We start from the raw sequence: 27,130 nt of genomic DNA on the forward strand, positions 1-27,130 counted from the left end.
GGAGAATAAAAGCATACTTCTTTTTGCTGAAAGACGCCTTAAAAAGATAATTCAGGAGTGTAATGTACCACGTGGTTTCCACAATGAAAAATTGAGATTTTTCATTAAAAGCAACCAGTAGTTTACAGTTTACAGTCCTAGCTGTCATATATAACCAGGAAAATACTAATACTCCACTACCTCCAGCTAGTGCTTAAGGCTGAACTCAGCATTCACAAAATCCATCTCTCTTTTCATCTACTGCTGGATTCATACAGTATCTGCTGCTTTGACTTCCTTGGCCTGGAAGAAATATCTATCCATACCAACTTCATGCCCCAAATCTGTAAGTGTGTTAGAACAATTCAGCCAGAGTTTGTTTCACTCACTCCTGGAATAGGCAGCAGTGCTAGCCTTGCACTTACATACCAACTCATGTTTTTCTTAAGTTCTTAATTATGAGGGAAACTAGTTCCAAACATTTTTTTTTTTACCTTATTTGCAGAGAAAATGAATCCGGGTCTACAGCAGCCCTAGTACCCTAAGCATAAGAAAATTCAGCCTCTACATATCACTCACACAAACCGCTTTGGTTTTTTACTAAAAATATATATATTTACCAAGATAGGTGTCACAATCAGATCCTCCATGAATACTGCAGAGAATACTGTTGCTCATTCTCTCTGATCCATTATAACAAACATTCTTGCAGATTTGTCAAATCACTTGTATTATACAGAAAACTGAACACCTTAAATGAAATAGATCACAATTTCTTTTTCCCACAACCACACACTGTAATTATCAGTAAGAAAAGGACTGGAGAGGCCCTTTTGTATCATCAGTGCAGGCTGATTTAACTTTATAATCCCACTCATCAGTTGTTCAGGTGTTGCCTAAGGGTTCCTTCATATGACAGCCCTCAGAGAGGGTTCCTTATGCTCATGTAAACTTTACTTAACCTTTAGCTTATTTCTCTGTATTCTGTGTTTGCCTGCACCTATCTGATCTTGCTCTAGAAATGTTGCAGAAAAGCTCAAAGTTCCTATTATCTCTTATCTCTTGTTTCATTTGATGCTCCTTTCTCTTGCTTTCTTTTCACTGGAATGAAAAACCCAACTTCAGCAGCACTGTGCTGCGCACTGTGAAAAATCTGACATTACTTTATCCCTTCCAACATTTCCTTCATTATTTTTATATTTTTACTTTATATATCTAAATTGTTTGAATAGCAGCTGTTAGGTTAGCTACTGCTAAAAGACTGTACCCTGTAAATAAGAACTCCAACATTAACCAGATAAAGCTATGAAGATAACCACTTTCCAAGCTGATATCTACTCAGTCAACACTGTGAAAAATACGACTGAGGCATCACTACAAAGATCTGCTCACACTCTATGAGGCAGGCTGTTTATAAAGTTACTATTTTTTTTTTTTTTTTTTTGCAATAGCAAATGAGGATCAGGGCTACAGCTACAGTTATGATTGTGTAACTCTCACATCTTCTTAATGCATAAGGGTGCAGATACTAATGTAAAAGGAAAAAAAGATAGCAAGGGAAGCCAAAATAAACCATTTTGCAAATATCTTCACTGAACAACCTCAAGATGTGTATTAACACAATTAATCTCACCATGATACAGGTAGATTTTGCCATTACCTTCCATTAAATCTAACAGAAGATAAATCTATAAACTCCTATTGCTATACTTAAATACATAATTTATAAATTATAAAAACACAATAAATTTACATAAAATTTGTATTACATTATTTTTTTTTTTTTTTTTTTTTTTACAGAACCAAAAGATAAGAGACTTGAGAGCAACTGTAAAAAGCACCTGAATTAAGGAAATAAAGGAATTACAATTTGTTATTTTCTTCCTAATTTCTGTTCTTGAGTCTAGTACAAGTGTACTGGGAAGTATCTTATCTGCAATATGCTTTTACATGAAACGTGTTTTTTTGTTGTTGTTGTTTTTGTTTTTGTTTTTTAATTCTTCACACGAATAATTTTGACTTATCTTGGTATCTCTAAAAAAGTCAGTTCTGTTCTCATATCTTCATCCTATTTTTAATACTTGGTACATAACGCACTGTAGGTGTGAGCTTTTGATTATGATAGCTAAAGTAATTGCCCAACATGGAAAAGCTGCATACCCTGATTATTTGTATACATCATACACACACTACAAAGATATATCCTAAAAGTTTATTATGAAAAAAATCTAATTATTTTATGATACTTTAAAATTAAACAGTAAAATGATACAATGTATTAAAAGAACTTGTAAGAAAAAGGTCTATGCCTTTTTTTTCTAAATAGAATACACAACACTGTCACATGCCATCATGAACTGCTAGCAGAACAAAAGACTATAACAACATGATTCAGGCTTTAATTTTCTTTAAATGTCAGTGTAATCAGATCACGAAGCGAGCAGATATACTTTTTATATTAACATGACCCTGCCTATGTTGGCAGCTAGATTTTTTTTTTTTTTTGTTAATCCTCCTAGATACCATTGCCAATTTACGCAGCAGTAAAACTCACCCCTTTGGCTTCTTTGGTGTAAATATTTAAACCAAACCAACCATAAAAATATAGAAAATGAATTAAAAACAGAATGCAAATATACACAAGCCCTATGGAACAATAGGAGGTTTAAAAAAATAATAACAACAATAATAAAAAAGGAAAATTGGCTCACCCCTTCCAACAACCAGTGATAACTTGAGAAGAATGCAATCTCTATCCAAAGAGAGGCTAACCTTTAAACGAGGGCTCACTCTGCTGTATTGCTTGCACCTGAGCTCTCTGGGTTAGCCACTCCTTCTCACTTTGTGCTCAACCATTAGTTCAGACTGTGACCTGGCAATTCCATTGCGCTCTACTCCTTCACAGAATGAACCAATGATTGAGCAGGTAAGCTCCTGCTGTTTTGGTAACACCCAGCCAAATCCTTCTTAAGTTACATGCACATCTAGTTTGGAAGGGTTGTATCAAATGGGCCTGTTTAATGCTTATTTTTACCTGTTGAAAGGCTTCTTGTTCTGTTCTACCCCAATCACATACTTTGCCTTTTATTTTTTAGCTGATACAGAGGTTTTAACAGTTGCACTATGTGGAGTATAAAGGATCACCAGTATCTTAATATACCCCAAAACTCCTGCAACTGCTTCAGTGTCATGGTAACTGAGAACACTTGGACAGTATCTATGATCACATCTGGTGAGACCTTAGTCTTACTTAACCAGACTTAACCAGACAACACTTAACTAAGTGGATTTTTTTCAGACAGCCGAATTAATTTCCCAAAGACCCTAGGATATCTAGGCTGATAGACATATAGAATTACTGCAGATGTGCCTTTTTCTGAACCAGCAGATGAAAGGGAAAATATCTTAGGACTTTCCAAATTCCATGTCTCTGTGTGCACAAACCAAATTGTATCTATTCTCCACAACTGTAATACAGTTCAACCTTAAATTAACTTTTAAGTGTTACTATAATGTCAGTGTAGAATCTATAAAACATCTTGAATTTCTGTACAGACTTCTTGGCATACTTCATGCTCACTAACAAATTTAAAGATGGCACATATCAAATAAAAGTTTATTTTTAATTAGAGTTAGATCCCTTCATGCAGCTAATTTTAATCCTAGTTAACATTCTGGAGTTAGCAGACACTGCTTTGGGATATAAGCTACTTCAGTGTTGGTTCTTTTTATTTTACCCTATATACCCTACTCTAGACAATATCATGTTTAGCTCTGAACAGATGGATTACTGAGAAGAAAGTCAGTATGGAATTCCTCTTTGATCCTTTGTATTTCCTTGAGGAGATTAAACAGAAGTTGATTTCAAATACGCATTTTCAGTGAAGATTTCAACTGTTATTCAGTCAGTCACTGAAACCACTGATATTGTAAGTGCTAATGTATAAAATACACTGATAAGAACACGGAAGATGTAGCACTGAAAGGTAATCTGGACAAGTGAATCATCTCATTTAGCAAATATACCTTCTGGTGTTATAACAAAAGCATCTTCAGGGACACATAATTTCTCTGGAGAAGGAAGAAAATGATTTTGTTAACTGAAAACATGGCAGTTTTAGAGCATGATGTTTGTTCATGTAATTGTCATATCCATTTCCATCTAATCCCTAGTACAGCTCTTTTAAAGTGCAAACATTTTAAAAGCCCCTCAGCTGAAGCTTAACAACTCAATTATATTGAACAAGACGCAAATGCGATTTTAGTGTAATATGTTAGGAGTTGGGAACACACAACTTCCATTAAGAATTTAAGAATTATATTCAGCCTGCAATTAATATTTATTCTACAACACAGTAAGAGCTGTGACAAAGGTTAACATATAATATGTCAATACTGCATGTAATTTGTAGAGTAAACAACCCAGGTGTTTTGACTTGTGATATTACAATTATTTGTGACACAGAAACTTAAATCTGGACATTACTACTCATAATAAATCAGAAATAATAACAGTAACAAAATTAATAATAATAAAAATAAAATTAACTAAACCGATGCATTTGCCCAAAACCTATGGAAAACAGGTAGATTTTGCAGAGCACTGTTGAATTCAGTGAATATTGACTGTTTTACAATAAAGACAAGAAAGTCAGAATCTAAAAATCAAAGATTCCTCAGAGAAACTACTGTATATACTTTTATTTTTTATCTATGGGTTGAATTACAAAGACTCAAAGCTCTGTACTAATGAGCATCCTCTAAATTACCCATGCTTTTAGTAAGGAGAAGACTGAACAAGAGTAGTGACAGGACTGTTCACACACTCCAAACCATTAGTAGTGATGGTGAAAGTGATTCCAATCCAACAGGTAAGCAAGCAAGCTACATTTATTTGTTCCAGGAAGAACATTAATAGTATCCTTATTACTTCAGAATCCATGGATGTGAAAGTAGGCAACAAACTTAGAAAGAATATCTGGTGCATGATTAGTGCACTGAACTCTGAATTTCAATTTTGAAAAGGAATCTAAGAGTTCTGATACTACAAGCAGCAATTTCAAAGTCCTAGTTTCATCTAGTTCTTCAACAAGTGAGTTCTAGTTCTATTGACTTCAATACAAATATTGCGGGCCAGGTATTGGAGTCAAATTCTGCAAAGAATTAGATAAAATTTAAAATATTTACTAAATTATTAATGGGATACCTGGACACTTGGCAGTTTTGATAGTAAAGAAAAGAAAAAAAAAAAAAAACTCAGAAAAATTGAAACATTAAATAGCTTAAAATGTGGTTTTATACACCTATGGATGGAGAAAGAGAGAGATCGTGATCCAAAATCCATCAATAATCTTTTCTGAATAGCTCTGAATAGCTAAAGCTTCCTGAGAAGCCTTCACCCAAATCCTCAAACCATCTGGCCTGTCCTATTTAATGGAGAGGGTAAGGGCAACCATCATTTTCAAATTACTGTAGGATTACAGCTTTTATCCAAGAACAGACTGGTGTTACTGCTCATCCTCAGCCTGTGAGGGCTCAGATCTAAAGAGGTGAATTGCCAACAAAGTGCTTAGCCGCATAACTCAAGGCAGGACCAGACAGGAAAGCTCTCCATCTCTGCATAGGGAACTGCATACTTGACCTCATACAGCAAATCGTAAAGGCAAAGGCCTAAGAGTCACAGTCTTGGCAAGGCAAACAGTAGGAAAGTGTCTTCCTCCTAAGGAATATGAAGACTCTTCTTAACGAGGGAAGAATCCTCCAGTGCTGGAAAATTCAGAGTTCTTACTAAGAGGGAGAGGAAAAAATATGCCAGTTTCTCCCAGACTCAGGTTTCTGTATGCCAGGAGCAGGAAAATTATCCTTAGTTTTATTCATTCCCCAAATCCATTCTGGAAATAACATTTCCATCATAGAATTATTACAAGACTGATAGTCAAAAAGATTCAGTGAGTCAGACAAACTATCATATGCAACAGTGTATCTACACTGCTTCTTGTAATGAATGCCCTGTAGCTATTCAGTACAGAAAAGCATGTTCTTAGGGATGTTTGACATTAGTCAGATCTTGTTACTCTGACACAGATTTGACGTGTCAATTAAAGTTAAGTACTCAGCGATCATGGTTAATTTCTCTTTAGCTGCTATTGTAAATCTCTGACAGATTAATGGGTTGCAGTTAGTGCTGGAGCACGGAGTCTACTGCAGTTTTTTTATCACTCATTAGTTGAACTGTCCTACATCCATAGATTGCTACTAGCCTTGCTGCAATTCAGACCTGTAATACTGGAAAGACCTATTAAAACTAGGGAGGAGTCCCATTTTTTTCAATAATAGATCATACCAGTGAAAAGATCACTGATGTTTATTAGCAGAATAAGTTGAATTATGAGCCATTTCCGTCTATTCTAAATTTGTTGTCATAAATATTTTTGTCCCTAATTTAAACTGATTTCCCCCTCTGGTATCTCCTTCTCAACATATTTTGGAGGGCAAGTGAGTCTTCTGTTCAGCTTTGCATTACCACTTTAGAGAAATCAAGTTTTCTTTTTTCCCCCTCACTGTACTGGCTATCCTTTCTGGTCCTATAGCATTCTTTTGTGAATGTTCTACTTATTCTATTCTTTCAACATGCATGGTTACAGACGAGGCCTTACCAGAAATAATCTCAGCAATCATGGAATTTCAACTACTAAGAAGGAGAAAAGACAAGGGAATTCTTCAGGTTCTTTAATACAACTGATATTTACATTTCTTAGATGTCAATGCAAAGGTTCTTCTCTTTTGATTTTGCAATGATATTGGTTACCTGCAAGAAAAATGACCTACTGATATGAGGGACTTACTTAAATTTAAATACTTGAATTTCTGTACCTGAGAAATATCATCAAAGAAATATTGAAATCATTAGCTAAATAAGCTTTTGGACCAGTCTGAAATTTTCAGATATGCAAAGGAGAATTAAGGAAACTCAATCAATTTAGTCAAAGTAATTTGGCTACCTAAAGCTTAGCCACAGTGTTTATGGCCAGAGCATATTTTGGGGAAAGCTCATATGAGAAAGTGAAAAATAAAAAAAAAAAAGGGAAAAAGGTTTTTACTCTCCTCTCATGGTAACAAGGTCAGTATTGTAGTGGAGTGTGCAGCATTCCTCTGGTTCCAAAAATAAACATTTTCCTTTTTATATGCCAGTGGTGGACTTAGTCCGGTATTTCTTTTTTCACCATAATATTACATCAGAATTAGAATAACAAATGGAAAATATGCTGAAAGCTGGTAATTAACCTGTTGCAAACGCACACAACTGTTTGAAGTCTCATTCCCCATACGGTGATCCACAAGTTCAGTAAAACCATTACCTCACTATGCTTACAAATTTAAGCTTACTATGAGATGCTTCAAAACATTGAAAACATTCAAAACAATGTTCATTTGTTCAATTCATATTTGCTTGGGTCTTATTTTCCCTGATATTGATTCCAATCTCTTGTAACATATTTTTTAATCAGTTATCTCATTCCCTGCTTCACCATGCCTTTGCCAGTTCCCTCTTGATCTGCCCTCTCACTGCAGTTCACACTGCTACAGTTTGTCCCTGACTTCAGCTTTAATGGGAACAGCTCTATTTAGATCTGTGATAAATTCTTCGGTACTAAGGATCAAATTCAGCATCTATTGTAATAAAGTAAATTCTAATCCACTCCATCACGTGCAAAAAGCTCTTCCAGCATTATGTAAAACTGAGCTGTTAGCAACAGATGTAGAAACCTAGGAAGGCAGAAATATAACCGTTGTAACCTATTGCCCTATGCACACGTATAACTTAGAAAGATGGGGCCTGATTTTCAAGTGCTTGCAATACATATAGTTAATTAATTTATAAAAACATTTTCCAATGAGTCTTTACATTTTATATTTCATCCATTAGCAAATACATCAGTTTTGTATGTGATTTTTATGATTTCACAAGAAGCTTATGTATTTTTCAAGGCAGAACTTTCACCAACAAGAACTGAAATTCATAATGAGTCGAAATTTAAATATTCTTCAAAAGAATGGCATTTCTCATAAGGGCACTGTATTTACTCCTAGCAACTTTCTTGGAAAGTACAGATTTTCATGTTAAAATTCCATAGTGACCTAGAACAAATAAAGCAAGTATCAATTGACTTCATTATGCAAAAGACAAATTTAGATTTTACACAACGTGAAAATGTGCTGGACCAAATGACAGTATTCAAAAATTACAAGAGCAGGTAATCTGAATTACTCAGATAAAGTGCATATTTTGGAAATTTTTTTAAATATATCTGTCTCTGGAATCTAGAAGTATCCCACATTCCATGTACTAGGGAAATGTAAGTCTACGTGTATCAGTATAAAGAAGAAGAAATAAAAATATTCTGTAAATATTTTAGATTTCACTGTGTGCTGTAAATTGCTAATCAAACACTTGTACTGGAGCCAATAACAGTCTTGGTCTCAGTATAAATAGCAAAGAGCAGCTACTTGATGTCCATGTGTAAATTTTATTGTGCCTGTGAAGCAGATGACCAATATCCTACCATATAAGAAAGTTCATTCTGTGAATGTGAGTTTTGACAGACAGTGGAGCAAGCGCAGACCCAGAAATCAGCCTCATTCTGCACAACCAGGTCACAGCAGCTGTTTGATAATGGCAGCCTTGAGGTCATAAGGAAATCACACAGCTTAAATGATGGCTTCTCTCCCCCCACAAAAGAACCTTCTCAGAACAGAATAATTTGAGTTAGGAGTTACCCCTCTGTACAAGTAGCACACAGATGTAGTAATCCTCTTGCAGGAAAGCAAATCAATTTGGGCAGTTTAATTCTGTTCACTGTGTTGGCATCAAACAACCCTACTTGTTTAAAGCAAGTTACTACTGTGTTCACAAGGTATAATTACAAGTTAAATCAATGAATGCTTTTTTTTCATGTGGTAGTATTCAAGTGTATATCTTTTTAATAGATTAAGGGTTTTTCTTGGTTTTCCTTTTTTTTTTTTTTTTTTTTTGGTAATGAGAGGCAATTTAAGACAGACTTTTCAGGGAAGAAGGAAAGAAAAATCGCTTCGGTACAACTTAAATTGGATTTTTTTCACCTTAATGTCTGGAAACAATTTAAAACAATTTACTTTGACTCAGTTTGGGCAAATTGACAATGTTACATAACATGGAATAGATTCCTCCATTTATCTTCCTCTATTTTCCTTTTCTTGCTATATATTCATTTATTCTGTTTCACACCTAATAAGCAGCCCCTAGTTGTATAAGAAATCCATTCATTCCACTGTTGCTATCACAACTGCTGAAATGCACCACCCAGCACCTCACTGTTCTCACATTCACTGTTTGGTCTCCATAAACATTCAGCAAGCAGTGAATGTCTGTGGTGCCATTTTTTCTACATGGAGGAATTCAGTGACACACCTTTGCTTCATGCACACTTCCATTCAGTTGCCGTTCTGTCAGAGAGCTGCTCTGCTGCCATCTGTCACACAGCAACAAGTCATGGAATACTGGTGGGAAGGTTCAATCCCTACTGCCACCCTCTAACAACATCTGCCTCTGATGTGATGGGCCAACTTGAAGAAATAGGAAGTATAGCTTTTGGAGTAGCCTTTGTAAACTCTCTACCACATCTGAACAGAAGAGAAACAAATACATCCTCCTCAGACAAAGAAACGTACTGCTCTCACAGAATTGTTCAGAAGGGAGCTGAGGCACAGAAACACTTAAGTGGTATGTCTAAAATATGTAAGGATGAGAGCGAGAAGGTGTGAACTGAGGTTCCCTTACAGCTGAACAGACTGACTCACTATCTAGGAGAGGGAAGTTGAACAGGAAAAGATTATGCCATTAAACTTTCTGCATGCTTCTGTCATTTCCATTTCAAGAAAACGCTGTGGAAGGCTTAAAGTTATGTGGAATGATACAGACTACATAGAAGTCAGATTTCCTTATCTTTGGATTTTTTCAATTATCTTGAAATTATGCTTATCCACTGTGACCTCACTGATACAAATAGGTATCATTCTGACAATCAGCTAAGTAATTCTTTTGTCATCCACAGATGGACAGGGGATTACATGGCTAAGAAATGAAATAAAAGCTAAATCCCTATGCTTGATAAAATTTGCTTGTTTTCTCTTTCATTCAGGATTACCGAGTGAACATCTTTCTCCGTCAGAATTGGAATGATCCACGTCTTGCATACAGTGAATATCCAGATGACTCTTTAGACTTAGATCCATCCATGCTGGATTCAATTTGGAAACCAGATTTGTTCTTTGCTAATGAAAAAGGTGCCAACTTTCATGAAGTTACAACGGATAATAAGTTGTTAAGAATTTTCAAAAATGGAAATGTACTTTATTCCATCAGGTGAGTCTCTAATCACATGATTTTTTTTCATAGAGAAGTTCATAAGTATATCTAAGTTAACAGCTATTTTCAGTTTCTAGTCATGCAGTTCAATTACTAAAGTAAACATGAACTCTGAATATTGAATTTTATCATAATTACTGTTCATTTTTAATGCAAAAATAGAAAGAGATCTCTAATTTGAAGTAGTTTTAGTAAAAATAATAAGAAAAGCATCATTCCCAATTTAAATCACAGATACTGAGCCCTAGAAGAACTCAGACTGGTACATGGTATATATATATATGCTTGGAATGCTACAGTCTGAACAGATCTATGTATGAGCTTTACATACTGTAGCCTCCAATGTCATAACAATCCAATGTAATTTCTCTTTCACTGTTTTTGGATATTGCAGTCACAGTCCAACACGTAAACATGAGCCACTTGAAGTGTGAGGTTTTAAGAATAGCTCATTTACTGCAGGAGGTGGGAAGAAAAGTGGAAAGTAAATTTTTGAAAAGTTCTAAGAAGCTGTAAGCAGCAATCACACCTAAGCATTGACAAGATGCAATTGTTCCAGTTCTTTTCTCCCCACTTCTATTAATACAGACATCATTAGACTATAACAGCAGTAAAATCATTCTTACAGTTACCTTCAAAAATGTAATCAAATGGGAAATTAATTTTATATAAGTATACTAATGTTATAGTCATGGTATAGATTTGGCCTACTTGAAAAAAAAATATTCATTTTGAAAAATATAACATCTCTTTTCCACTTAGCATTTGGTTTTACATCATACTGCGTCAAAGGGTAATTGAAACATTTTGAAGAGACATCAGGACTCTAAAGAATACTCTGTATACCAGGACAAAAAAAATACAGTGTTTGTGACTTGTATGAATATACCAGTGCAAGTGAGCATCACACTGTCAAGCTTACGTTGGAACAAAGAGTTTGGTTAAAGCTCTTACACATTTCATATCCAAAAGGAGCTTAGTATGCCAGTCCAAGTACATAACCATTCTTCAGTGTCACAACATGTATTCTGTCACTAGAAATATTGAAAGAAAGCAAAAAGTTTTCCTTCCCTCAACCAAAGCAAAATATAAAGCTAAATCAATTATCTCCAGATTCAGTCAATCTGAGAGACACAGGCAGATTGAATGAATAACCCTTCCTCCTTGCCCTACTCTCTCCAAATACATACAACACAGACTATAAACACAAGCACTCTGCTGAAGCAAACTCAGATACCAACTTTAATAGACTTCTGACCAAGTTCACAGTCTCATGAAATGGGGGTGAAAAAAAACACCACACTAAAGGTGTAAGAGCAAATGTTGACCATGATGCTTGTGGATACCATATTCTTGTGATACTAGAATGCTTAAACTCCCATGATTTCATTAAGAACTATTACAACTTCTGAAACATTTAAAATTATTCAGTTAACACCTCAGTTATTGTGTTGATATGTAAAAATACTTTTTTCCTATAGGTTGCAAAGCATTTCAGAGGAGATATAATGGCTAATGCAAAACACAACCACCTTTCAAATTTATGGGAATATGTAGTCTACCACTAATATCATGAAATGTTATTTTAAATCTTCGTGTTGACAATTTAAGCACCTTATTTTAGAGCAATAACACAAATTATTTTGGCAGCACAATTTGCAACTGACATCTGAAATGAAATTCCTGCAATTCTGAGTAAATTTTATGGGTCAATGTCAATGATTTGAAACACTGTAACAATATAATAGTAATAATTCTACTGTAGCATGAAAAAGCAGGCTGTTGTTGCATTCTTTTAGATGTAAGTTAAACATCTCTACTGGGACTCTCCCTTCTAAGAGCTTTCTAATGAAAAACTACATTTTCTTTTTCTAATGATTCCCTCTGCTTTTATGCACTCCACCTGTACAATTATACAGTGTTTTTGTGATATATTTTTAATATATTTTTGTGTTCTTTCAGATTGACTTTAATACTGTCCTGCCCAATGGATCTCAAAAATTTTCCAATGGATGTGCAAACATGTATAATGCAGTTGGAAAGCTGTAAGTTTGTGCAATGTATCATCTTATAAATACTTTACAAGAGATTACAGCAATTCAGCATGGAGTAGAAATACTCCTTTCTAACGACATAAGGAGAACAACCTTTCAGAAATGAATTACCTATTTTAATTTGTAAAACATTGCTAATTTTCAAGGGAAAAGATTTTTTCATTCTTTTGGAGACAAAAAAAGTTTCATGTAAATCAAAATTTATTGCTAAACTGACCCATTCAGTACAGAGTTTGCCTTTACATGATGCTTAAGTGTATTGTGGTTCACTGTGAAGTCTTCTGTGTTCACACACACAGAAACACAGTTATATGGGAGAACATAAGGAAAATACGAGAATAAATTAAGTGATTTATGTGCAGATCTTGAAATTAAAAGTAATTTGGCATACTAAAACAATGGGAACAAGATAATTTGTACTGAATCCATGCTCTTCAGATTCCTGCATTAGCTCTTCAACTTACCTACATGTTAGAGCTATGTATCTGTAGTTTTTACTTAATTATCCCAGAAATGACTAGAGAAAAGGCTTACTGTAAGGAGGAAATGTAAAAGGTTACACTACATATATTGTGTGTGTGTATGTATATATATGTATGTTCATGATCCTGTATAGGGTATGCCACCTACACAGTCCTCAGCCTCTCTACTGGTGCAGGACCTTAAATCACTGAAATATCCCTTAGAAAAATCTTGGAAAGGGCTGTGAACCTTCTAGGGTACAAAGAGGAAGACCACACAAAGTATCATCCAGCAAGGAAGCAAAATTTGAGCAGAGCATTACTAACAGCCATAACAGCCAAATGAGGCTTTCATATGAGGACAATGGCTAAATCTGACAGCAGAAATTGCTGTGACAAAAAACGAGAGATGGTTATTCACTGCAAATGTCAAAGAACTTAGGGCAATATTACATATTCAGCATTCAAGCAAAATTCCACATTCACTTGAGTGAATAATTCTACTAATAACTTACATAATCTTTATGATCAATACCACTGAATAAGAGATTAAGATGAGGCAGATGTATCAGAATACATACTGTTTGGGGATATATTCAGTATGTATCACTATGCTTCAGACAGAAGGTATCATAGTATTTAAGTACTGAAGAAAGAGATACATATATATATTTATATAGATACACACACACTATTTTAAAAACTGTTGCTTTAACAACTTCATGAAACTCATCTGTACTTGTCTCTTCCAGCCCATGTGAGGAGAGGCTGTACAATAACTGAGCATTCTTGAGAAAACGGGCATTTGTTTTACTCTACAGATACCTTGCAGGAGCCCTGAGTTTCCATAGACTGTACTATAAGGAACACTTGTTAGTTGAATACCACTTTGGATGTCTTGCTGTGTTTTCCAGCAGAACATTTTTCACTAATGTCTCGTTTTTAATTGTTTAGCAGCAAGTATGAATTCCCTGCTGTATACCAGGTAGTACAAAGAATAGTATAATGCTCATAAAAGAACTGCTGAACAGAATACAGATGGCTGCTTCATTTTGAGATGTTCAAAATCTTTTAATTACAAAGAAAGATCAAACCTGTTTTTACAAGGAAGAGTTCGTCTACCTCTATGTTACCTCTAACTTCAGACATTGAAAAATAGGGACTATGGCCAAATTACCTGGTCTGGAGCACAAAATCTTGCAGTATGTCAGCTTTGGCTATACTTAGCTATCTGCTAGAAGATCAACATGTTAGGTTTTCATGATCAACAACTCCCTGAAACTGAGAGAAACGTCTGTGGGACATTTCACAGAATGCAGGCATAGCAACACAATTTCCAGTGTCAAGTTAGTTAGGATTTGGTACAACTATGAATTTGCAATGTTCAGTAATTCCAGAATTTCTTTAAACTTCCTGACCTTGCAAACCTCCATATAACACTAAGCAAACTGGACAATTTGTAATGAGTTGCTCATTTTCTCATCTTGCCACCATTCACAAAGAAAGACTGACATTTACTTATAAAGGACAAATAGTAAATTTTTCCTCTGCTATGAAAAAAAACTAATTTTATTCAGTAATAGATATTTTCCATCAATATTGATACCATTGCTCCAGCACAGAATGCCCTAAGAGGGAAACTCATGTATAGCTTTTTTCCCCACAAATGATAGTTGTATTTTTACGTGGCTCATCAAATGGTTTTTCCAAGGTCAGTATTTGCAGCTGTGTTTGCCCCTTCACTCATATCTTGAATCACATAAAAAGTATTTAAGAGAAAGTGCATTCTACTTCAAAAGTATTTATTTTACCAAAAGACTTATCAAAAACTAGAATGAGCTGCTTTTGTATCTTTGAAAAGAAGCAAAAGAAAACACAGTTAGGACATAATCCCTTCCACATTTCTACGGTTCACGCTGGGGCAGCCTACAGGCATGTTAGATTATTTTAGTTTTATTCTGCTTGAATAAGACACAAAGAAATGTCAGCAAGGTATTTATTTCCAAGGCTTATTTCACAGGAAAGATTTTTTTCTTTCTTTCATATACTAGATCTCCTTGTCTTTGTCTTAGATTGTATTTATCTCACAGCATTCCTTTATTCATATATTACAATTATATATACACGTTGTATTATAACTTTGTCTGAAATTCAATATTCTTAAATCTTCAATCAGTAGTACCATTAAAACACTACACCAGTCACAAAAGAAGAAACATGCCATGAAAAGCACTATATGTAAGGGATAAAAATCATTTTATTTTGATGTTTTGGCTCCCTTAAAAAAAAAAAATCACCTTCCCATCATCTCCCATTTTGGCAGATTTCAGAGAAAATTGACTCTATATTGCAAAATGCTATTACCTGAGCAGTACAATTTCTTTCTTCCCAGCCTCAAAATTGGAGGGATAGAGATTGTTGAAATAGAAAGATCTTTAGGCAGGCAAATAGATAGTCAGCATCATGGGAAATTATGTGCATATTATTCCTCTCTCATAAAAACACAGATGACATGGGAAAGACCAGGGCTAGATTTCTTACCTACCAGTGATCCTAGGATATGCACTTGAATGAGTACACGGCTTCTATTCTGTAGCAGGGTGACTCAACCCACTCCGTGTACCTAAAGTATGCCCTCATACACAGCTACCAAAAAATAGATATCCACACTCTTCAGTTCCCAGCTAACACAGGATGAAAGGGCAGGAGCAACTTTGCAATTGCTGCTGAACCTACAAGAACTAATGTAAAAGTGACACCTGAAAACTTAGTCTTCAGCACATGTTAGATTTGAGGGAGGTGGGAGAGGTCTGTGCCTGAAATGCTGCTCTTTTCTAAAAATCTAATAAGGATAAAACTGTAACAGTGAGATTCCATCAGAGGACAATCCCCTTGAAATGTGGCTTAGTGCTTTCTTGGTAATCCAGAATAAGTTTAACCTACAGTCACAATACAGTTGATTTTCAGAGCTAATATTTTAAGTGGGTAACTTATAATATAAGAATTTATACTTACCCCAAGCTGAAGACAGATCAGTTAGATCTGCGAAGTCCTCTCTGTTGCCTAGTTGCTTGAAATTTAGGGTGCAGTCCAAAACTCTCCCATGTTCTTTGCAGCAGTAATCTGTAGGCAGCCTGTCCTATTCTGCTGGGATACCTAATGGAAAAGCAGTGAAATTAGTCAACATGACTGCTGTTCTTTCCTCAGCTGGATGCCTACAGAACAGCTCAGTTTGCTGAATGAGTCCAATGTTACTCTTGCACTTCTATTTTTCAAAACACTTAGGAAAAAAAAAAAAAAAAAAAAGTATGGATTTTAGGCTAATCACTGGGTTTAAAAGAAACAAAATAAAACCTCTAGTCAAAACAAACTCTCTAGCACAGAAATGCTAGATATTTAGGGTTGGTTGTTTTTTTTTAATGTTATTCACATGATTGCTTATTGAAGAAGAGGTTTTAATGTGTATATATGTATTTTAAAAAGATGTATGAGAAGCAAATACTTTCAAGAATAGAACAGAATTAGCAGAAAATTTACAAGATATACTGATATATAGGTAGATCAGAAGTTAGCTCAAAAATATTATCTTCATGATTTGGAATGGTACTTTAAAAATGGTTAGAAAGAAAGAAATTCACAAGTAAGACAGTTGTCTGGTATTAAAATTTGTCAAGAGATTTCATTCAAAGTATGTGTGGACTACAGAAGACTTGTGGGAATTACTTCTCTTGAATACCAAGCTTTGTTTTTCTCTGGAGTAGTCCTTAAACAGCTTGGAGAAGAGAAGTCCATACTTTGAAGACACTTTATTTATAATTCTTCAAGACAAACTTGTTGGGTGTCTGCTGTTTTGCTTATGAAACGATAGGCTTTTATTACCCAAAGATAATATTGAATTAACAAAATTAAAATCTTCAAACTCTCAAACTCTTTGCAGCTGTCATAAATTGCTTAACTCTATTATAACGCATTCTGTGTAACTCTATAGATCCATTCACGAAGATTGAATTGAATCTTACTTAAGGTTGGTTTGGATCCTCTTTCAGAATTGGATGAATGCAGAAGTTATATGTATTACTAAAAATGATAACAGTGAAGAAGAAAGGAAGAAAACAGATTCAAATGATACTTTCCTCCAAGGATTTCATTTGTCTTTATAAGTGTTGGTAATAATTTGTCAATACGTTTTTCAAAAAATAAAGTTTTCTGGGAAAGATGACCAAGCCCAAGAGAACAGTCTAGTTTTCTCTCTTGTAGGCACTGTGATTGCCCTTGCTACTTTGAAATATTTCAGTAAGATTACAATCTTCTTCCCACGGATCTTTCTTGAAGCACATAACTGCACACACTGAAAGTTTCCAATTTAACTAGAAAATTTTCACTGTGGGCTAAAGATCAGATTTTATTAGTCTTGTCTATCTTCTGCTGAAGAGTTCTATGTAGATTATGTAGATAAATTAAATAAACTGTCACTACAGTTTATTTTATTTGATACCTAGGTTATTCAAATAGCTACACCAAATGTAGCAAGCAGAAGTCCTGATAACCACTTTTCATCTCCTGTCTTGTATTTTCTTATATTCTCCCCTTCCTCCCACCATACAGAGTTTTGGTTTCATTTCTGCACGTTTTCCACAAGGTCTCTAATAGATCTCAAGATTTAAAGAAAAACTTCTGCAGACCAAATCCAACTTTACTAATTGTTTCAGAGCCTTTACACCAAAAACTAATTTTACTCAGTTTGCCAGTTCTTAATACTCATCTCAGACAGAAGTCTCAGTCTGCCAGTACACTCTTTAATAGCTACTAAAACCACATAGGGATTCATAAAATGAGTTACCTCTTTAAAAAGCTGTTTTTCTGAAAGGCCACAGTGCTACACATACACAAAGCTCTTGACTGCTCCTGAGAACTTCTCCATCTAGCAGCCCCTCCTTCTAGGATTATAGTCTTGTCATAAGTACAATCAAGGAACACACAGATACTATAATTAAGAAATATACAGGAAAGTTAGGCTAAATAGGTTATCCACTATGGAAGAATAGACAGAAAGCTTACCCTTATCATAGGCTTGCTGAAAAAAATTCAAGAGGAGCAATGTCCAAAAGAGATTCTTCTCTACTAATAGTCAGCTTTTAAATGGGGTCTAGGAGAAGCGGAGCCAGGCTCCAACCCTTCCGATAGCACAGAATTGTCTTCACCTGTGCTCCCAGGGCTGACTCATTGCTCAGCTCAGGTGGTCAATCAGAGGTTCAGGCTGTGATTCAGCAGTTCGCATACATCATATAATTACCAACAATTTACCATCTGCTTTTTCATTACAGATGTGCAAGACTTCAGACTTTGGGTTAACATAGTCAGTATTAACGCAATCTAACCAGTCCTGTTGAATTGCTATTCAACAAAGAAATGCGGTTTTTTTCTTCCTTTTCCAACACTGATAAACTTTTAGCAACTTGAGACTTCCTAACCTATAAGTGATATCTTCAAAGTTAGTGTCTGATATATATATCAACAACTACCTTTGATTTTTTTCTGCCAAGCTATGTTCATAAACAACAAAAACTCTAAAGCCCCTCTTTCCATTTGCTGGGTGAGGAGGTTACAGTATTTGCAATGCTACTAACATGCCAGTGAAGTCTTATGTCAGTAGGAGACTAAAAATCATAATGATCCTCCTTAATCTCGTATGATAGTCCTTATTGCCGTTCTATGTCATCTAGCATCACAGAAGATTGCATTACCAAATTAAAACAAAGTAGTTTATTCTAATTTCAGGGGGAAGGGAGATAACATGCAGTTAATCTAGGAAGAAACTGGTGCCAGTTATATCAGACTGCTTCTAATTATAGAAGGCTACATCATAGCCTTTTTACATGGAAACTAATAAGGTACTTCTATAGGTTTGTTGATTTCTGGTTCATTCTATGATTAACTTGCCATTAGAGGCTTCCTTGTCTATTTTCTCCTCCTTTCCCTTGTATCCAAACTGGCGCACCTGAAAATAAAATCTTACCTACGCTCACAGCACCTGATTCTCTTTCACAAACTTTCATTCTGCCAAATGAATGCACTCTGCTTATTCAGAGCCTCAATCAACATTGTAGGTCAGTCACTATAGCAGTTTCCTACTTTTTGAACATGCTCTTTCTTCTATTTGTAAAAGAATCCTACAGACTAGAAAGAAGACTCACTGAGAGGAAGTGAAACAAGCTGTACATCAGTGATGTCAAGTGTAGAAACTAACAGAGCTTCTTCTAACAGTGCCCTACTTTTTCGCTCTTAGAACATGTAAAAGACACAGACAAAAAGCATAACTAATGGACCCTTTCCTCTCCTAGCAAGAGTATCAGCCAGAATGTAAAACCACACAGAGAAGATATCTGTCTTGTTGAATTATACTATTGAATACAGCTGCATTCAGATCAATTATTTTTAATTGCAGTTGTGCTTCAGAAACACTCAGCTCTAATTACAAGCTTGATCAGTGTAGATGGTGCTGTATAAACCTAGCACAAGGAGAGCTCATTACTCACTTCAGCCATGCACTTTTGCTCAACTAGGAGTAGCTGATCTTATACAGGCAGTGAACTACTTTATTCACCTTCATTTTTATTCCTGTATGAGTTATTTCAGCAGCAGATGGCTGAGTGTACATTTTATTCCGCAGCTGAGTAAAGTAAATGCAGACCTGCTTTGTTACAGTATCTAATCAAATTTCCATTTTGCAAATGTAGGCCTCAGTTTGCCACATACATATGCATGAATGATATATATAGCCCCACTGAACTCAAATGGTGGCTTCAGGATTTTAAATTTATCCACATAATTTCAATATTGTAAACATTTATGACTGGCAATTCTAGGATCCTGTATCTAAAAAAAATAACATTTTGACCTTGAGACTCCAAAATTTTCTTTACCAAAGCTCCCTATGTTTCTGTGACTTGCTGTGCACACAACCCACTGCATTTGATGTTACTAAATACTTTAGTGCCTTATTCATATCAAGACCGTAAGTCTCTACTTGGCATTGTTGCTGAGATTGAACCTCATGGTAACTTCAAAATATGCCATGATGTCTTCATGGTGCTGCGCCACTTCAATAAGAAACATAAATTACATATTCAAAAGAGTTCCCAAAACTAACATGCTCCATATCTGATCTTTGGGCTTCTTATTTATATAATGTCATGCACTTAAATTCTTATTGTATTTTAAGCACAGTATAAAAACTACTAGTCTGCATTTTAAAAAACACTTTTATAGATGTTCTTCTATTCCCCATCATGCCCCATGCGCACAGCTATACCCACCAGCACTAAGTGTTAACTACTGTGCTATGCAGCTGATCTTCTTCATGAAAGCAGTTAAGAAACAAAAATATTTTTCTGTTTTGAGATACCAAAGAAGCTCATTTAGCTCTATGAGCATTCCGGTTACTCTTGAAAAAAAATACTCTAATGCAGAATAACATGGGAATTAACTCTTTTTTGCACGGAATTTCGGGGAGTTGCAGTTTGTTCTTGCACTTCTTTCTTAAAAATTCTCTGATTTTGTTTCATATCTACAAATAACAAGATATTTTCCACTGTAGTTTTTCTTGCTTTCTTTCATGCAGAGATGAAAGAATGATGTGGTAGGTGGAAAAGAGAATGTATTCATCAAATTGTTTGGAACTGCATCAAACAATAATGTATTTTCATTTAGAAAATCAAGGATAGATAACACTGCTCGGTAAAGAAAATCCGGAGACAAATTGGTGTTATCAAGTAGTTCAATATTCAAAATTAATTTGACTGTAGATTTCACTAATTCATTGGGCACATTTGTTTGGTTTATCTGTATTTCACATTGAATAAAGGGACACAAATTTAATAGAGACTAAGTTGATATATCTAATAGAAGTAAGGTATACATTATACACTTTATTTTATTTTATTTGGAATAACATAAAACTGTTTCTCCATTAAGCTCTTCTGTGTTTTAGGACGCATTTACTGCACCAGTATGGTCTTAGAAAACTAGAATTACTGTATTGAATGTTAAAGCTCTATTTGGGTATTTAAAATGTAGACAGTAAAAATAAACTGTTATATCAGTACTTTGTATATAGTTACTGTTGTTCATATATTACACTATTGAAGAATTAGTGGACAGAGTAGATATTCAAAGTTAAAAATGCATTAGAGATGAATGAATTTGATTTAGTGAAATAGATTTTGATGCAGCAGTTGTTTCTTGTCAGTTCAATGAGTTTTACTCAGGGGATATCACTTCTGGCCATAATCTACATGGTTCAAATGCTAATCTTTACACACAACTACTTTTTGTCTGAATACATGCAAAGTTTGGTAAGAGCTATATTTTTGAATTTTTCTACTTTATGACATTTGATATGAAACTTTAAATCTGTGTTTATACTGTTGTGCATGCAAGTATAGATGAAAAAAAGTACATTTAATACAAGCATGTAATGTCTTGCGTAATATCTGATCTTACTGAAGCATTTATTTAAAAGGATATGGGTTTGTTTTTATTATTTTCATCTAGTCCCAACAAAATACCAAGAAAGATAAACCAGTATCATCCTAAGTGCTTGCAAAAACCTTAATATTAAGGGTACTCTCCAAAAGAAACAGAACAAATCTGAAGGTCACTGATTCTTAATGTGCAGATACATTCAACAAAGACAGATTAGAAAGGATGAAGTATGTTTCAGGTTTGAGGCCAGTATATCAAAACAGTATGTCTGAATAGTATTTGTAGATGTATTCAAAGAGTAATGAAGTCACTGAACATAACGGGGGAAAGACTGACGTCTGCATAACAGAGTTTATTTCCCTCACTAGAACTCAAAATTTCCGTATTTTCTGAACACGATATTTAAACACTAAATTGTTACTGAAATGTTAAAAGATATTTCCAGTTATTTGCAGATTATTCTTAACAGCTAATTGGCTTTGGAGTAAAGCAGAAAAGAAACATTGCGAAGAAGCTAAATGGATGAAAACTTTATAATTTAGATGTAAAAATTACTCCATTCTTTTCCTCATGCTTCAATCTATTATATATGAGTCAAGTGTACCCTTGTGGGTCAAACTATTTCAACAATAGTTTTAGATTTCAGTCTTAAAATCTCACATTGCCTGAATTATTTATGTCCTGAGAAAGTCTAAATGAAACCTTAATGTGAATAGGAAGCAATTTTTTTTTTTTTTTTCTGTTGTTCAAACAGACAATTTATCCAGAAAAACTTTGGAATAGAATTCCAAAGATATATTTTCTGACATATATACAGAGGATATAGAACAGCTTTTCCCCATTGAGAGTTCACGCACATGTTCAGCTGAGAGATAGAAATACAAGGAAAAACTATTTGCTCTTTACAACGTCTTCCCCTTGATTAGCACTTCAGCTACAAATGTTAAGGTTTTATTTAATCATACACAATGAGGTAAGAGTAAATACCGGAGTCTGAATATGGAGTGCCAGTTCGTTCTTCACAGTCAGCTCACATGAGATTATGATCAATTGCTTTTCCACGTTTTCCACCAGATTCAGAGAAAAGTATTTTTTTCGGTTCAACTAATACCTCACTGCTGGATAAATTTTCTTACTTCCTTTCAAGAATTTGTATCTAAATTGATATAAATTGACATAAGCACATAAATATAACTTTGACATCTAACATTTCACTCCATATAGAATGAGAGGGAGATATGATGGTGCAAGAGAGGATAAATTCATAAAAATGAGCCAAACATAGCTGATTTTGATGCTACATAACTATTAAGATTTCAAAAAAGAAATCTTTCTTTTTTTCCTACCTCAGTGTGGCTTAGAATGGTAAATAATGTTTTTTTTTTGTTAACTAGCCCAAAGAGATCTGGTGAATTTTCTACTTTAATGGCATTTGCTGAAGTCATCACTATTTGGTATGTCCCCGCTTTTCAAAGTTTACCACTGACTTAAACTTTATATATTTTTTTAGTTGGATACACAATGAATGATCTCATTTTTGAATGGCAAGAAAAAGGAGCAGTTCAAGTAGCAGAAGGACTCACTCTGCCACAGTTTCTGTTGAAAGAAGAAAAGGATTTGTGTTACTGCACCAAGCATTACAATACAGGTAGGAAAGCATATTAGTGATTAAAACCAAAAAGCCATCATTTTACATTTATTGTTATTTTGGAGAGATTTATTTATTTGTTTAATATTCTCAGTGAACTCACAAGATGATTGAAACATACAGATGCATTTTTCAGGACAAGATTGTCTTAAATAATTGACACAATGAAAAGCACCTCGCAGCTGAGAAAACTTCTATTTCAGTAAGCTTAAGAAAATACTCATTTGAAATAATAAAGAAGCAATTTAGTCAGGAGTTTCTTTTTTTTAGTGAATGCCATGACTACATATACACTTCAGGATATGAAGCACTGCCAAGACCAAGAAGTCCATATGCTGTGCACTAAGCTCTGCCTGGCTACATCAGGAAAAGCCTGTTACTTCTTCCAAGCCAGCTATCCCTGCCCTATTTCTTAATAGCAATGGAAAAATGCAGACCAGCTGAAAGTATACTTATTGTACAATAGATGAGTGTCCAAACTAGATACGGCCTTCCTGAGTTGAGGTCTTTGTAGAACCGTGATGTTATGTTTAACTTATGTCTCTAGGGTACTGGGAAAAACAAAGTTTTATCAATACTAATTCAGTCATTTTGTTTCTAATTGTAAACAAAACTGCCTTGAAAATTGAATAATCACAAGCATAATAATCCTCCAAAAATATGTATAGCAAATGCTAAGAGTGCACAGCTTCCATCTTCTCAAGTTAAAAACAAACAAAGCACGCAATTAAGATTCTTTCATTTATCCATTCTCTCTTAAAGTCTGCTCTCCGGTGTGATTATCGATACGTTAAACATAACTTGAAATTTAAGTTTCAAACTACTTTATTTGGATTCTGCTGAATTGACAGAGGAGGGAAAATTCAACGGGCAGCATTCATAAAGAATGTCCTGTTGCAGTGAAAATAAAATAAAAGTGATTTTCAACACTGAATGTATCACAGCTGCGTTGATACCCTAGGGATAGAGAACTGAAGGTTCTCTAATGGTTTCTATTTAGAATGGATAGAAATACCAACATTCAACGTGTTCTCTGAAACAAAGTAACGTGCACCTTTACTGTACAAATAGTAATGTCTGTCTGATCCTTGATGAGCTTCCGAAAGTGGAGATACATGTCCTACAGGAAGGTAATTCTTTCACTCAAACATATGTTTGTTAATGATGCTTAAATTAACATTATTCCTTTATTCCTTTTAGTATGATCCTTAAGACGGACAACACAACTTATGTGATTCATCTCTGTCTTCTAGAGATAAAGGCAACCACTGCTTCATTTTTAGAGCCCTCTTGATCTTGTGCTTTTTACATGTGCCAATATCTGTGCTTCCATAAACCATATGATGACATTATCAAAGAAGAATCTATGGTGGAAAGTATTTTCCACATTTCTCCAAAATTCATTAGAACATTTCATGAAAAAATCTCTAACTCAGGAATTATAACATTACTGTCAGACTTAATCTGATATTGAATGGAAACTTATTTTAAAATGCTAGATTTTCCAGTGATTTCTCTCTAAATTTCTCATCCAAAGTAGAATCATATTTTAAATAGTTTGCCTGAGAACTCTCATTAAAATTGTCATAGTTTAAACCTTTGACTTTGACAGAAACTTTATTTTTTCAGCATTTTTGAGCTTACACCTTTTTCTTCATAACCTATGAGCCATGACCATGAGTCTCTAACCTTGTGGCTTGAGCCACGGATAAAATATATGATATAATTAATGTGTATATGTAGCAAAACATCTTTTATTTTTTTTTACTGTTGTTTACTAACACATAAGTGAAAGATAGCAACAACAACAAAAAGTTAGAAGGCTGAACACATATCCTGTAGACAGATACCCTTTCAGAATACTCCAGAAGAAACTCCCATATAATTCATTTCAAGTGACCAAATATCAGTTTCTTGATTAAGTTTAGGTGCATCACAGGATGGAAAGCTTTTGAGAGACATTCTGTAGAACAGAAATAAATTTTTAAAAATCTTCCTGTGAAACAAATTAACTTGAAGTTTCAGGACAGTATGTAAGAGCTAATCAGTGCATGCACTCATTAGAGTTTCATGTCCAATTGAGAATGGATTGCTGTAACTGTAGCTTAAAAATAACATATGTAAAGTTCTTCAAATATAGGGATGGAAGTGTTTCAGCAACAGCACAGCATAATGGCTCATGATGTCTTGTGTTTAAATTGATGCAATGATATTTATGATCATTTTTATCTGTTTTTACATCCTCTGGCATGTCTACAGTGACAAATTTAGAAAATGAAGTGAAATCCTAGTAACCAGAAAAGTCATATGTGACTTCTCACATTATGAGAATAGTCCTGCTTTACCCTGACTGTGTCACATGCATGCTGGGCTTTCATGGAACACCCAGTTTTCAACTGCAACTACTGGTAGCTGCACAGACCAACATACATAGGCAGATTCATACATAATAAACATTGATTAGCAAGCACAAAAGAAATTCGAATAATTCCATTACCACGGGTACTATACTAACCATAATCCTGATTAAAAATATTCAGAGCTGTGTTGTCAATAGAATGGTTTGGGGTTTTTTTTCACTCTAAGTGTTGTTTGTAGCAATCCTGGAAACTGCGCAGACATGGCTATTGCTCACCAGCAGAACTGATAGATTCTGTAAGGGACCATTTCCGATGTCTCTGTATCTGTAATTTGGTAAATCTGCAATCTTGGTGACCTGCCCAATTCTTTAACTTCATCTTCCCCATTCAACGTATTCAACTTCTTAATGTATGTAGTCCATACACAATTTTTCCCATGGTCTTCTTTCTTTCCTCTTAAAGCCAAATAAATCGCTTAACAACCTGCAAACTGTGCTTCTTCTAGGTCCCAGCTACTACTGACAATGTCTTACATTGGGCCGTTTTGCTACTAACATGACAGTGCCTAAAGAAGGAGAAACAAGCTTTGATGCTTTCCTCTGTCAACAAGAACTCAAACCCTCATGTTCTTTGAGAATCACCTAAGACACTGTTTCTGAGATTGTAGTAGTGATTTATAACCCATGGATCTGCAACCTTTTGGGGTTGAAACTGGAACATAAGAAGTTTCATACTAATACAAGTATTAGTATTACTAATACTTTACTGGCAGAATGACAGCATGCTGAACAGGTTGCTTTAGTGAGAACCTGAATTGAGAGGGGATCTGATCAATGTCTGTAAATATTTCAGGTGCAGGAGGCAAAGGGACGAGGGACAAGAAAAGAACAGGATCTCACAGCTAGATGATGGCTTCAGCTATAAAAAACAGCACAGCCTCTGCTGGCTGCTTCCTAGCTGAAGCTCACATCTGCTAGTGCAAATGCTGTATTTCCATTCTGCTTCATCAGCCAAGTTTATGCAGGTGGTTCTGATCTCAGCCAAGAAGGGCAAAAACTAACAATACCCTTTCCAAGCTTAGACCAAGAACTGCTGCAAATGGTCTCTGCTGAGATGGTCTCTGCTGACTTCTGTCTGCTGCATTTGTCCTCTGATGTCTCTCATGGATGAGAAAGCCCAGTAATCTGTGCAGAAACAGAAGGGTTTCTATTTGGGTAGTCACCCATCTTCCTGGGAAGTTGCCTCCTATTAAGTTAATTCTTCAGCACTACATAGGAACAGAGGAGAGGAGGAACACAGAAGTCTTGGCTGGGAAGCACACTACAGCTGAGGGGGAAATCCCATAGTCAATGTAATTCCATCAGCTCCTAACATGGACTGGCAGGTGCAGAAAATCACTGGGCCTCAGAGGAAGGCAGGAATATTAATCGACACATTCAGTGGAGTTAGATTTACAACTTGTGCATTTAACATTTTATAACTACTGCCTTTGTAAATATGGTGGGTTGTTAATTTTCTTTTTTCTTTCTTTGGCAGAATAAAGGTTTCATCCAGTGGAATTTAGTATAGCACTGTAGAAATAACTAAGGGCATGTTAGAAGTACTGTGAAAACAACAAAGTTCAGGATATAATTCCAAGCACTAATTACGCTTGGAATTAAAACATTTCAGTTTGACTTTATCAAGTATTCATTTCCGAATGCCTAATGTTAGAGCATAACATATAGTATACCGAGTAA

At 34.9% G+C, this 27,130-nt stretch overlaps 1 protein-coding gene across 1 annotated transcript in view; it reads left to right on the plus strand.

The window, feature by feature from the left end:
• Positions 1–27,130, plus strand: part of GLRA3 (glycine receptor alpha 3) — a 49,048-nt gene that overhangs the window by 11,984 nt on the left and 9,934 nt on the right. The window contains exons 3-5 of the mRNA XM_042812372.1: positions 10,158–10,381; positions 12,347–12,429; positions 22,894–23,031. Coding sequence (XP_042668306.1) covers positions 10,158–10,381; positions 12,347–12,429; positions 22,894–23,031 — 445 coding nt within the window. The remainder of the gene's footprint in view (positions 1–10,157; positions 10,382–12,346; positions 12,430–22,893; positions 23,032–27,130) is intronic.

This window comes from Centrocercus urophasianus, unplaced genomic scaffold (genome assembly GCF_019232065.1).
Source record: "Centrocercus urophasianus isolate 14NV4802_14NV808 unplaced genomic scaffold, USGS_Curo_1.0 seq_13, whole genome shotgun sequence".
Classification (NCBI taxonomy): Eukaryota; Metazoa; Chordata; class Aves; order Galliformes; family Phasianidae; genus Centrocercus; species Centrocercus urophasianus.